Source organism: Mesocricetus auratus, unplaced genomic scaffold (genome assembly GCF_017639785.1).
Source record: "Mesocricetus auratus isolate SY011 unplaced genomic scaffold, BCM_Maur_2.0 Super-Scaffold_4256, whole genome shotgun sequence".
NCBI lineage: Eukaryota > Metazoa > Chordata > Mammalia > Rodentia > Cricetidae > Mesocricetus > Mesocricetus auratus.
Window position 1 is genome coordinate 111,691,773 of NW_024429182.1, and position 15,681 is coordinate 111,707,453.

At 33.4% G+C, this 15,681-nt stretch overlaps 1 protein-coding gene across 1 annotated transcript; it reads left to right on the forward strand.

Annotated features, from left to right (window-relative positions):
• The first annotated feature begins 745 nt into the window (after positions 1-745).
• On the forward strand, positions 746-13,874 carry LOC121134143 (vomeronasal type-2 receptor 116-like). The gene is made up of 6 exons (XM_040731873.1): positions 746-951; positions 6,996-7,275; positions 7,646-8,452; positions 9,195-9,422; positions 9,902-10,028; positions 12,955-13,874. Exons 1-6 carry the CDS (start codon positions 746-748, stop codon positions 13,872-13,874), a joined length of 2,568 nt encoding a protein of 855 aa, XP_040587807.1.
• Positions 13,875-15,681: the final 1,807 nt, after the last annotated feature.

Consider the following 15,681-nt stretch of genomic DNA (forward strand, 5'->3'; position numbering starts at 1 on the left):
AATAAAGTTTTTAGATTCGCCCTTGACTTTGAGATACTGGTTAACATTCCTTATTTTGGGATGATGATTGGTTCCCTATCTAACACATGTAATTCTGGGAGTTTCTGTTCATTATCAGGCAAAGTCAGTGCCTGTGTGTGTGTGTGTGTGTGTGTGTGTGTGTGTGTGTGTGTGTGCATGTGTGAGGTAGAAGAGAGAGAGAAAAAGAAAGAATGGATGTTTTGTGGATATCTGAACACCAAATCACAGATATTCATGGACATAATACCTGAATGTCTATAGCATGCTTTGTCTAGGATTAGTTGTTTCTGAGACTTCTATCTCAAACATGTTTAAAATGTCTGATGCAATCTGCTACAAACATTTCAAGTTGTGAACAGAGAAGCTGTTTACAAACTATGCTTATTACATAATTTACTAAGGAGGAATCTTCCCTGGGGCCTTCAAGTTGGCTGATATGTTCAGAATCATAAAAAATATGGGAAGAAGAATGATCCTTAAACAAAATTACCAAGTGTTGCTTGCACCTGGACATGAGAACTCAGATGCAGAGCCCAAGGCCTGATAATGCTTAAGAGTTCCCCAGAGAACAAGTTGGGAGGAAAAGTATTGGGAAACCTAAGTGCTTTCATTTGTGACTACAGTAATAAAAAGAGACACATATATGTGTACAGGCATTCTTGACTAATTGGGTTCTGTGTAACTGTGCTTGCTGCAATTTTAACCAACCTTTCGTCTAGGTGAGATGATAAAGATGGTCTCCTTCATGGTTGTCTTCTTGACCCTGAAGCTCCACATTCTTTTCAGCAGTTCAGTTGAACCCAGGTGCTTTTGGAGATTAAAAACCAATAAAACTTGGGAAGGGGATAAAGATATTGATTGTTTTTTTTCTATTTATACAAAGCTTGGTAATGTGAAGAATGAATACTTCAGTGGGAATCTAGATAAGCGGTAAGTAAATTTCCATTTATTTGTTCTTAATTGATAATCAATGTAAGTAATAAATAATAGAGATATACATAGGTTGACCCTAATAATCCATATCTTCTGTCTGCTTTGCCCTCCCTCACTACCTATTACATAATTAAAATTTATTCTGTTTCACTGTTGGTTTCTTCTCCATTTCTCACAGTTTAAGTGTATCTGATTCATCTTTTCAGAGTTACATTTTTCATACAAGAAGCTGACTAATATTTTCTTTCAGCAGTTTGCTAGTGTTTCTTTCATTCAGCATGGAATGTCCAATTTCCATGAAGAGAGACCTTTAACTTTTCTACCCAGCTTCATGAGTACATTTCTTAAGAGAATACTGCATTTTTATAGTTTGTTTTGTCATTTCATATCTGTTTTGCTGTTGGACTAGTAACACTGTAATCATGTACAGAAAAAGAAGGTTCACTCACTTTGACAATATAATACTTTCTGTTAAATTTTGTTCCAGTTGAACACATCTATAGCCACATGTTTGGTTTTTTTGTTGACAATGCCAGGTATTTTTCAAAGTTCTATGTTGTAAATATATGTAGCAGCCATTTATATAATTCCAAAAGGATTCTTGTACACTTTTTAGAAGAGTGTCTGTCACTACATGTAATGATATGTTTCCCTTAGCATATACTAGAATGAAACCTGTTACCTCTAGTACCTGACAGCATTTGAAAAAGGACTACTACTTTTACAAATATGCTTGCATTTCCTACTATTTATTTGATATTTTATGTACTGACTCTTTAATCTCTGGCACTAAATTCACAATTACTTCTCTTTCGCTTTTTTCATAACTATCAAAAGTGTGTCTAAATGTTGTGGGAATGTTTGCACAGAACACTCTAGTTTATATGTTTATGTTTGATCATAATTTTTATTTATTAATAAGGTGTGTTGGGTTTGATATTTAATTTGTGCAACTCTGCAATGTTTCCAGCACATCCTATTCAAATTGTTACAATAATCTAAATATCTGATAATGAAACCCATTCAAGATAGGGCATTGCACCATCTGTGAAGAATAACACCATTAAGTTTTATCATTTGAAGCAAAAATTTTATTCATTTACTAGTAGCATATGGATAAAGACAAACAAATTAATACAAGAAGTAGATGAATATATGGCACTATAAAGTAAATGAGAGAAATTTTCAAGGATGGATAAAAATAAAAAAACTTGCACTAAAATGGGACACAGAAATGGTAGAGAATGAAGAATGATGCTAAGTGATATCATATATTGATTAAACTGAGAAAAAAATTCTCACAATGCAATGGAAAATGAAGTAGGTGTTTCAGAAGTCCAAATATCAGACAAATACAGGAAATTTCTGAGGGGGGATTTAGTAGAGTTTGAATGAGAAAAATCTTCATCACAATGTTTTGATATATACCCACAGAGCTCTAGATTTCTAGAAGTTACAAATAAACCATCTTCATGTAAGTTGAGCTAATAGCATTTGCGATTCTTCTATTTACTGGTATTTAGATTTTACCAATTAACTGTTCAACATACACCAGAGATATTATCTCTTTTGTTATGACTAGTAGAATAATTTTATCCATAAATGCCACAGATATACAAAATAACAGTGTGGTACTGATAATTTCTTTAGTTTTCCTACATATAAATGCTCATTCATTCAAAAATGGGATTATTGTGTCCAATTCTTTATGAAGTATACATATGTCATATAAAGTATCATAAAACATGTTTATAAATCTGTGAAATGTTTCAGTTCATACCTACACAGGTGTATAAATATTTTCTTATTATATTTCTGTTATGATTACTACCATAATAAAAAGTTGATGAGTTTGATATTATAGAAATAAAGTATTGGAGCACATACTACCTAGATGTATTTCTATCAAATTGAGTAGGATAATATTTTATATTAAAAGGATTAAAATATGACTTTCTAAAATGTGACTATATTATAAGTGATTTAGTTCAACTAAATATATATATATATACATATATGTACCTGTGTATATCTACTTATCATTTCAAATGGAGACATTATTTATAATTTGTAATTATGAAGACATATTATTCTGGCCAAGTACTCACACATAATGTTTTTATGATATTTTAAAACTTTGTCAGAGAACCATATTTCTTTCACGTTTAATTTTAAAAAAAGTTTCCCATTCATCCTAATTTTGGAATTACTGTGTTTATCCAGTCTGTTTAAAAGTCTACCACTACATAAATCACACTTTCACATACTCTCTGTTTTATTATATTTTTTCATTTGCAAATGCAATTGGCCAGATAGTTAAATGTCATTTTACTTGAGCACTGAAGAAAATGTTCCTTAGCTATTGTTTGTGATAAACATGTTTGCCTATGGTATGTGAAACTTTTGGAGAACAAAATATCGTAGTATTTTGGTGGATTCTTCCTGCTGAACATATTGTGCAGTCACAGGGCACCTGAAGAAGTAGACATGTGAGAATCATAGTCATTGCATGTTCTTCACAGACCAGGTAGAATATCAGAAATTTGCTTTGTGACAAATCAGATTATGTGAAGGAAACATACGATACGAATTTGATTTAGTTTGAGCTGAGGAATTCATTAAATATACTGGACCAATATTCTGCATCCACAGGTTTTCACAAATGAGATCCTTCAGGATTGTTGCTTTATCTAGGTTCTGCCCAGGTCACTACACTTATGAATTGAATTAGCCTTACTTACTGTGTCCTGTAACAGATTACAATTTGCATATGACTGCTCCTCTGATGACTAACCTAATCATTATTTCTGTAACTGAGAAAAGGCTTTGCCTTGTGACTTCAGTTGTTCACTAGAATGTGTGGTTTGTTGATATATTGAAAGGGGGAGATTATTATAGTTATTTTATTTTTCTGTATTTTAAGAATTCCTATAGGTTCACTTCAAAGGCTACAGAAATGCTTGTGCACTGATCAATAGAGTTTAATTTTAGTGATAATTATATGTGGTATATTTTATAGGGTGTTTAAATTACTCAGTGTTTATGTTCTATTGCAATTGTGAAATCCCAAACTTTCCTGATATTTTCTCATCCACTTAAAACATAGTGTCAATGCTTTGGCCATGACTCCCTCCCACATAGATGTATACTGCAATCAAGGAAAGAAGCTAATTATGTTCCAGTCAAGTCAAAATTCTGAAAATGTGAAGCTATATATATTAGTTCTGTTTGAAGCTTATTTGCTTAGGTGCATTTTTATTAGTTCTTTGAGAGTTTTGCCTATTGTGTTTTGGTGACATTTGCTCACTTCCTGAAAATCAGATTATTTGACCCATCAAGTCTAATTTGTTCTACTAATATTCTTTTGTATATTGTAGAACCAATTGGGCCATTTTTGACCCACCATGGGCCACAGGTTTACAGAAAACTTAACTGAGTCTTCCTCTTGTAGCATTTCTATTATTGATTCATTTTTAGTTATTTCCTTGTGCATGAAGGGAGATTTGTATCTACTTTCTTTCTGATATTTATACATATTGGATTTCCAGTGCACAGGAAATTTGTGACTTTGAATGAAGCAAGGAATATGTACAGAAAGGTAATGCAAGTTAAAATAAATTGGGATTATTCTATTAGTGATGACTAGTAGATATCCTGAAACTAAAATATTTTCATAATCTTATAAACAAATGACAGCCACTAAAATTTGAAGCTTAATTAACTGTGCCTTAAAATTAGAAAATGTCATGTCCTTTTTCTGCTTTGGAGCAGAAGACAATATGGTGCATTAAAAAGGAAATAAACTCCATCTCTTCCACAGGTTAGAATGAAAACCCAGAACAGGAAAGTCAAGGAACAAGAAAATATGGAAATATTGATGATGTCACCCAAAAAAGATTTTTAAAAACTATATAAGCCACTAAAAAATCAAAGATTTGATATAGAAACCATTAAATACAAAATGAATGAATAATAACATTTCTTGAAAACTGAATGCAAGACTCTATATGAAGAATAAACACAAATTATAAAATTTTACTTGGAAGACAAAGTTCTACATAAATTTAGATATTAGCGTCACACAACAGTATTACCACTGGTTTAGCTGGAGTAGTCAAATTAAAACTGGAGACAACATACAGCAATAAAATCTAATACAGAATGACATGGCACTAGAAAGCAGTGGAGGTTTGGTTATTTTTAATAAGACAGAAACATTGAATAAATAAAGGAATAGGACACTGGAGAATCATACTATTCAAAGATGAGAAGAACAAAATTATAGAGCATGTTTATTTTTGTGTCTATTTGACTCTGAATGCACAGCAACAATGTGAGCTAATGTATTTTAATGTGCCACATGGCCAAAAAGCCTTAAAATATTACATGAGAGGAGGGGAAAGCTGAAACATAAGAACAGTCAAGTGATACAGATTATTTAGATGGATTGTCAGATGGAACAAGACTATATCAAATAATTTGTGTCATGTTAAAATGCATTGAATAAATACATGGAAATTAATGTTATGTGATTAAAGAAGAAACAACTTTTTTACAAACCAGACTGAAGAAACAGGAATCAGGGTCAAGCCTATGATGCCCAGATGAGTGAATAAGAATGAAATGCATTATTAGCAACCTTTAGTGCTCATGAGAATAGAAGAGGGCTCATTCCTCATAAAATTCCTGTTATAGCATATCACTAAAGATTAAACAGCATCAATAGAAAAGAAAGAGGACAAATGTGTATAAAATGGAGAGAAAGAATAAAAACAATTATCTTAATTTGCATTGCTTCTTACTCCACAAGCTTTCTCAGAGCTGGTGACATAGGCATATAAATTTGGCTACCCATTCAGTGTGCTTATAAATAAACAATGTCCTAGGCCATGGCTGATTCTCTCTAAGAGATTACACCCCTTTATTTTTCATGAATGCTAATTATTAGAATTCCAAAATAATGAGTAGGTTAGCCTTCATTGGCAACATACTTCTTTTTTTTCTGACTTGATATTCTTTATTTTTTCTTTTTTGTCACACAAATCAATCTTCATTGAAAACTGAAGCATTAATACATAACAGCTCCTTTTACAATCAATGTGCTCTCAATGATCTTAAATCTGAGCTCATATATTTATCAGAGTCCATAAATATTTAAACTATGAACTTACACCCAATTGTACTGGCTCAGGATGGTTACTCTGCCCATTGCATTTCTTTTTTTGTTTCCAGAAACTGGCAACATACTTCTTAACAAACTTGCACACAGCCAGGTGATGGTGGCGCACGCCTTTAATCCCAGCACTCGGGAGGCAGAGGCAGGCAGATCTCTGTGAGTTTGAGGCTGGGCTGGACCAATAGCCTCCAAAACAATACAGAGAAACCCTGTCTCGAAAAACCAAAAAAAAAAACAAGCTTGCACACAAAGGAATGAAACTGTATGAAAGTCAAAATATTAGGATAGATACCTACCCATAATCCAGCGAAACGCACAAAGACAGCTGACCAGATGAGGGGTTGCTCTTGAACACATTGAGACTCCATGAATGTAGGTTCAGTGAGGAGGACTCAGAAATCTCTGGTGCTTGAATAGTAGATCAGTGTTTACCATGGAGTACAAATGAACTTTGGGAGCTCATTCTACATAAATGGATGCTCTCTCATCCAGGACACATGGGGAAGGGCCTAGGTACTTCCCTGGATGAAATGACAGACTCTGGAGATCCCACCAAGGAGGGCCTCACACTTCCTGGAGAATTTGGGGATTGGGTAGGGGGCCTGGATGGGGACTGGTGAAGGGACAAGGGAGGAGGGCTGGGAGAGGGAGGTGGAATTGACGTGAAGCATTCATGTTTCTAATTTAAATAAAAACATATATTGAGGAAAAAATATCTCACATTCTCATATACCATACTGAAATAACTTGTATAACCATAGCAATGGGTCAAGAAAACAATAATTATTCATAAACAATATTAGTGTTATTCAATATTGTCAAGCTTGGAGTCTAATCTCTAATCATCTCTTGGCTCTATTTCCAGGTTGACAACTAAGAATATCCACTTGATTTTGTCTCTTTATTTTGCCCTTAAAGAAATCAACCTAAACTCACATATTCTACCCAACATTTCACTGCTAGCTAAAGTCGAATGTAGCCTACTAAATGACTGGAGAATAAACAGTTTAACCTCAAAAAGAGATGAACTAATTCCTAACTACTACTGCATAAACCAGAGAAGATACTTAATTGTACTTACAGGACCAATGTGGTTACCATCTGCCATACTTGGGCCACTCCTATACATCTCCAAAAGACCAGAGGTAAATATGGGGAAGCTAAATGTACAAAACATTGGCAACTTTCATTCTGTTTTTTTCAAATAATAATTCAGATTGAAAGGAAGAAATGTTTTATGTCTATTTTGATGCACAGAATTCAAAGCATAAATATTGAGACATTTTAGAGGCATAAACAGACCAGAATAACTGCAGAAATTTTTAAGTGATTTACTAGCACAATTAGTTTTTCTGCACTTTATAATATACAAAAACATTAGATATGATTTTAATAATGAAACAAATAGTTCATACTTCCTAACACTCACGGGTTTTGCTTAATGTACTTAGGTTTAGATTGAGCATTATGTATTCTACCTCCTTTAAGTTATTTCTTTTGTTCTACGGCCTTCAGCTTTACTATGGGCCTTTTCATCCTCTCCTGAGCAGCCGAGAACAATTTCCATATCTGCACCAGATCGCTCGTAAGGATACATCTCTGGCCTTGGCCATGGTGTCATTGGTAGTCCACTTCAGCTGGAACTGGGTGGGAGCGATCGTTTCAGATGATGACCTAGGACTTCAGTTTCTCTTGGAATTAAGAAGAGAAATGCAAAAGAACCGTGTGTGTTTAGCCTTTGTGAGTATCATTACAAATAATGATGCAGTGTTCCTGAAAAATGCAGATACATATTATAACCAGATCATGATGTCATCAGCAAAAGTTGTTATCATTTATGGAGATAAAGACTCTTACCTACAAGTGAACTTTAGACTATGGAATTTAGTAAACATTCAGAGAATTTGGGTCACTACTGCACAGTGGGATATGATCATACACAATGGAAAATTCCTCCTTAACTCCTTCTATGGGACTCTCACTTTTACACATCACTATTCTGAATTACCTGGTTTTAAAACATTTATCCAGACAGCACACCCTACCAACTATAGTAATGATATATCTCTTGCTAGATTATGGTGGATGTATTTTAATTGTTCTTTGTCATCATTCAATTGTAAGAATCTGAAGAATTGTTCAACCAAAACAATATTAAACTGGTTATTCGATCACCATTTTGAAATTTCTTCGAGTGGTACTAGTTATGACCTACATAATGCTGTGTATGCTGTGGCCCATGCACTCCATCAGATGCTTCTGCAACAAGTACATACCTGGCAAAGTAATGATGGAAAAGGACTGGAATTTGACTCTTGGCAGGTAATATGTATTCAATTGTATGTCACATAGTGCTATAGTTATAATTTTCTTAATGAACACTCTAGGTTCTATCCATGTACACTAAAATCTTTTTTCCAATACATCAATTATTGTACTCTTTCACTATCTGTCATGTAACTTTATTGTTCAGTAAATTTTAGACAAGTCAACACTAAAACATTGTTATAATATAAGCTGATACCAGTTCCTATAATATTTCCACTACATATGCATCTCATATTTTTAATATTTGATACAAAACTTAATGCTTTCTTTTGAAATTCTTATAGGCAACAGGAGGTTGATTGGTCTTTTAAGTGACGAAAATGGGTGATCAGTCTTGTGAAGAGGTCCCAAATAAAAGCATTAATTTGACCATAATTTTTAATCTATTGGTGACCTCTATTTCCTATGTGATTCATTTTAAACAGGAAATGGGGTAGATAATAATTTTAGGCATATCTTCAGTTGTTTATATCTTACAGAATTAACTTCAGTGAGAAATTGATTTTTCCAAATTATAATGATATTTTAAATACATGTAAATAAATTAATAATGTAGTAATAATATGATTTATGTATGACTAAAAATCTACAATGAATTTTTTTCCTTTACTATCAGAGGACTTGTAATCAAGTCATATTATTACAACAAATGAATGAAAATTAAAGGCAATCTAAACTTCACATTTTCTTTCCTAATCTGTAGGCATAGTTGAAACTAAAATAATAAATGTTTCAGATGGTCCCTTTCCTGAAAAACATTCAGTTTATAAATCCTGCTGGAGACCAAGTGAACCTGAATCAGAAAGCGAACTTGAATACAGAGTATGACATTCACCACACTATGGATTTTTTGCCAAAACTCGGTCTTAAGGTGAAAATAGGCACGTTTTCCCAATATTTACCACATGGCCGACAATTGAGTATGTCTGAAGAAGTGAGAAAGTGGAACACCAATATTAGACAGGTGCACTGGACTTATTTTTATAGGTCTGCATGCAACATAATTCCCCAAAATCTCAAGATAGACTTGACCATCATCACAGAATACAGCATTTAAATTTATTCAATAATTTCATGCATTCCTAGACTTGCTTTCAGATGTTTTTCAGTAGCATACTATATATTATATATATAAATGTGTGTGTGTGTGAGAGAGAGAGAGAGAGGGAGAGCAAGACAGAGAGTCAAGAGAGACAGAATGACAGAGAGATGAATATATGTAGACGATATATTTATAAACACATACATATACGCATAAGTTTCACATTATATACATCTCTATGCTTCTATATTATGTAACCACAAAATGAAATAAAGTGTTACTTCTTAATTTAATGCACTGCTGGTAAAGGATGTTTTACAATAGCACCATTTTGTAAGTCACTATTACTATAATCAAGTAGGTAAAATTTTTCTTTGTAATCTGTTTGTGATTTTCCTCAGAATCCAACAACTTCAAGGTGCAGTGTGCCTTGCAATCCAGGATTCAGAAAATCCCCTCAGCAGGAAAAGACTGTCTGCTGTTTTGATTGTATACCCTGCCCAGAGAATGAAATTTCCAACATGACAGGTAAGTATATAATTCACCAAAATTTAATTAGACTATTTTCTGTCATATCAACATAGTTCTCTGTGAGGTCTTAGACTAAATGATGTTAAAACTCATCATGTAGCTGGCGGTGGTGGCGCATGCCTTTAATCCCAGCACTCAGGAGGCAGAGGCAGGCAGATCTCTGTGTGTTCGAGGCTGGGCTGAACCAACAGCCTTGAAAACAATATAGAGAAAACCTGTCTCGTAAAAAACCAAAAAAAAACTCATCATGTAATTATATGAATCAATAAGTCTGCCCCTTTAAATAGCACACTCTTTTGTCCTGTACTACATTGTTCTCAAACACTTCACATAAAAGTTTATTGTGGAAACTGATTTAGAACATGAAACATCACCACAGCATTTATCTTGCAACCTGGGATCCAGTACTATGTAATACAGCATTATATAATACATCTATTTCTCATCCTCCTTAACATATGTGAGCTGCATTTTGTGATGTATCCAGTGAACTGCAAGTTGTGACAAGTTGTAGGTACTCAGAATGCTGACCTCTGTTTGAGAAGCATGTGTTTTATAGTGTGACCTATGGTAGATCATGCTGTCACTTTGTAGGTTGCATTTTCATGTATATTACATTTCACACATGAGTTTGCAAGTCATGATAGGATTCTAAATCAGAAATTTATAGAAAGTTTGAGAAGTATGAACATAAACTTTTCACATTGCATAGTTAGGGATATTTTCATTGTGAAAAGGGTTTTGTGCAACTTCTGATAAAGATGCTATTGGTAGTACATCAGGTTATTGAATGATGTAATTTCTTTTGTATGAAGATACACAAGTTAAATAATCAACTTATAATTTTATTTAATCTTCAAATCAACATATTTTTATTAAGCATAATTTAAATGTGAGAACTATGGAGATACATATAGAGTTCAGAGAAAAAACATTTAAATGTTCAGCATATTTTGTAAAGTACCAAGTGAATAAGGGGACAAAACTGTATGAATGACTATATGGAAAATGAGTTTAGTACATCAATATTTTTAATATATTAAGTTTTAAGTAATTGATAGCAATGATAGTGTAGCAAAAACTTAAAATTTACTTGTTGCCATTTGTATTTTTAATGCTTGAAACCAAACATTTCATAACAAATCATAACTATAAAATTATTAGAAAAATAAAAATGTTTGACTATTTTTGTCCAAAAGTTTAGATATCACTGCTTAGAAAACTATGAGAGTACATGAATAATTACAAAGGAATGTGTATCTCCAAATGGAATAAATAATATCACTGCTTTTAATTTTGATCTATTGTGTACTGACAACTGAGACAATTTGAAGATATTGTTTTAAATTGCACAATATGAGTGGGAGGAAATTCCTTCATCTATCCTGCATTTTGTCATGTCTATGTCCTTACAAGATGGAAAACATCTATTTCATACTATTTTTCAATAGATATTTTTATTTTTTCAAAATTATTAAAACTATGTTTATTATTATTTTACAAGTTAGGAACATTTTATTGTAATTACAAACCTATCTAAGAACATAAAAAGTAAAAGAAACATTTATTTACTCGTGGTAAGCTCAGAGGCATTGAAGGTGAGTAGCATTCATCATTTTCAAAGTCCATATGAATGTGCCTACAGAAGATGCTATTGGGGAAATCTTTCTGCACTAAGCACAATGATACCATTGAAAATAGAAGAGAGGAGATGTTACTGATGGACAAGAAAACGTGTGAAAGGCTTTGATCCCCAGTCCTGTTTACTTATCATTTTATACTCTAAAATTACAAGGTGGAGTGAGAAAGCAAACAAGATTTTACAGAAGTTTATGTGACAGTCAACAGGATGTTAAGGATAACGACTCATTCATTGTTTCAGCTGTTTCTGCAGGTCATTCTGTTTCAGGTATCCAGTGCAATCATACTTGACAAACATGCGGTAGAAGCAGTGCTTTAAGTAAATCAGTAAATAAGTCAATTAGGTAATAGTAATAAGTACTAATTAGTCTTTTTTACCTTATTCTAACTAAAGGTGATAAAGTTCTCCTCCCTCTGTGAGTGAGTTAGAAGTACCTGATCTTTAGAATAGAATGGAGTCTTATATACAAATTATTATTTAGTTGATGAACTCATCTTGGCTTTATATTTTGAGGAAGACTCTAATTTTGAATTTTGGCTGTCATCTGTAAGTCTTTTTAATGCAAATATAAATTATTTATCAAATAGACCAATTTACATGGATCTAATTACATTCTTGTATATTGTAGAGGTTTGTAAACATATTTCTTGGGAGCAATGGAAATCAAATACTATAAAAATTAGCAAAACTGTTAGGTACAGTTTCTAACCAGAATTCATACACCAAAACCTAATAGTAAAAGTGATGATTTTAACATGTAGAGAATTTAGATGGTAAGTGGTTCAATCAGCCTCTGATTTTCTGGACACTATTTACACAGTCCCAATTTTTGCGTATACAAGAAGTTACATGAAGACATTAGTATGTGGATTTAGACTTGAGACTGAAAGGTGAAAATATGTAAATGGAACAAGTTGTTTATAAGTTTGTGAAATTCAGAATTTATAGAATTGTTAAGAATAAATATGTCCTTCCATGAATTCCTGTCACTAGTGTACTTTATTGTACAATCATAAATATTCTGTCATAGACTATCATTTTCTGTCAAGTTACTAAAAACATCATGAATATGTAAGATATATATAAGCAGCAAAATCACATAATTGTGAATAAAGATAATATATTTTGAAGCTGTTATACATTCTTAAACAAAAATCAAATTTAACTTTCCTTGTATCACAAAAGGCCAAATTGACAAAGAATTTCTGATGAATTCATATAATATGTCTGGTGAATAATCAAGAAGTATTAAGTCTGGTTTTAATTTTCTTCCTGTACCAGACATGGATCAGTGTGTAAAGTGTCCAGATGATCAATATGCCGACCCTGGAAGAACATACTGCCTCAAAAAGATTATAGCATTCCTGGGTTATGAAGACCCTTTGGGGATGTCTCTTGCCTGCTTGGCTCTGTGCTTCTTTGCTCTGACAGTTCTTATACTTTGTGTGTTTCTGAAGCACAAAGACACACCCACTGTCAAGGCCAATAACAGAACTCTCAGCTATGTTCTACTTATGGCCCTTATCTTTTGTTTTCTGTGTTCCTTGCTCTTCATTGGTCATCCTGTTATGGCCACATGCATCATGCAGCAGACCATATTTGCAACTGTATTTACTGTGGCTGCTTCTACTGTCTTGGCCAAGACAGTTACAGTAGTACTGGCCTTCAAAGTTACTAATCCAAGTAGAAGGTTGAGGTGGTTGCTTTTGTCAAGGGCTCCTAATTTCATCATTCCAATTTGCACCATCATTCAACTGACTATTTGTGGAATCTGGCTTGGCACATATCCTCCATTTGTTGATGCTGATGTACATGTTGAAAAAGGCCATATTTTGATTATCTGTAACAAAGGTTCAATTACTGCCTTCTATATTGTCTTGGGATACTTAGGATCCATTGCTATAGGAAGTTTCACTGTAGCTTTCTTGGCCAGGAATCTGCCTGACACATTCAATGAAGCCAAATATCTGACATTCAGCATGCTGGTATTCTGTAGTGTCTGGGTAACCTTTCTTCCTGTCTACCACAGCACCAAGGGGAAGGCAATGGTGGCTGTGGAGGTCTTCTGTATATTGGCCTCCAGTGCAGGGCTGCTTCTTTGCATCTTTGCCCCAAAGTGCTTCGTCATTTTGTTAAGACCTGAGGGAAATTCTTTTCAGAAGTCCTGGAATGTGCGTTTTAAAATTCAAAATGCTCATTAAATTTTCTGACTTCTTTCTTTGATCAAACTGGTCCACAAAGCAACACTGAAAGTTTTCATTGTTTAAATTTTGGTCAAAATATATAATATATTCTCATTATAAATGAAAAAAATACATATTAGAATTCTGAAACTTGATATAGATCCTAATTCTCACAAATCAAATTTTGTTGTCAGTCATTTCTACACCTGTAATGCTGGTTTCTTTCATTTTTCTGCTTGCATTTGAAGAGAATAATAAAAGGGAAATGGTTCTGTATTTTACAAATTAACTTTTAATGTCAGATTTCCAGTAGAAATTATGTGTTATGATTGTGTTCCCTAATAAATAATTATGGGAGAAATGTATGTGCACATTTGCTGAATGAATGGAAATTTTATTATGATATGGGACCTCAGTTGTTTGCTACAACTTGGGATGATACAAATGAAAATCATGTGTGATAACATATTTTATTCTAATTCAATTTTAAGACTGGCAGTAGTCAATGATCCCCTGAATGGTCAAACATCAAAGCATCTGTTAGCATCATTAAATAAACTCAGTGGGTTATTAAAAATATGAAGTGGAGAGTAGCATATTTGTGACAGATATGGGAAAAGTTGTAGGAGAAGCGGGTAGTATACTTAATTGCATCCCATCTTACAAAAGTACTACCCAGGAAAAGAATCAATAACATGATGGAGCCAGAAATGAATGATCAAAATGATATGTATGTACTATACAGTATAAGCAGGAGCAAAGTATCTGGTGGTATATTAGGTATGATTTATTAAAACTTGCCTGAGTATTCAGAAACCAAATCAGTTTCAAGCAATAGAGATCAGGCAGTGTTGGTACACACCTTTAATTCCAAAAGCCAGAAGCTAGGAGAAAGTTGTAAACTCCTTGAATCCTAGGATTCAGGATTAAGAGATAGATGGATCTCTATTAGTCCAAGGCCACCCAGGTCTATACAAGATGGATTCAGTCCTAAAAGAAACAGCTTACACAAAGATGACCTCAGCACCTGGGTTCATACTAGAGGTGTACAAAAGATAGGAACAGGGTCTTCAGTAGTCATTATCAGGTATTCATTCTCTAGCCACATTCAGGTTTAGAAGACATTGAAGTCTGAAGTTTGGTGGAGTCCAGAACGCCTTACATTCTGAGGAAGAATAAGAGCTAGTGACCAGATGCTTTGCATTTCTGATCTTCAGTTTATCCCTTGGACCACAATATCAGCCTCTGGGTCATTCATTTATCATGTAACAAAATATAAGTTGTTTGAGAACCTCCATAAATACGTATGGAATGCATTACAGACCAGAACTTTGAACCAGAACAGGTAGCTCACAAAGAAAAAAATGGTTCTCATGTTGGAAAGAAATGCAACTTTGATTACTTTCATATTATAGGTTACTCAAGTCCCAGCCATAAATATAAAGAATATTGCATCCTAAATTTTCTAGTGTTCAATTAGCCTTCATAGGAAGAAATTTGTTCCTTCTTTGTCTTTCCATATTCTAGGAATCAAGTCAGATAATTTTGTCCTCTTCCACATTTTAAGTGAGTAGGATTTCCTTGTATCAGTTTATCCCATTTTCAAAGAAAATGAGACATTCTTCCTTCAATTAGATTTTCAATTTAACACTATACCCTACTCCAGAAAATCTTATACACTGGCTAAACTTGTTGATAGTAGGAAAGCATCACTCATTTTGAGAATATGCTAGTCTCCTTTTGACTAAATTAGGTATCTTTTATATAGAGTTATAGAATTTCATGAACTATGCAGGGAATACAAAATTTATAGCCATGATGGGAA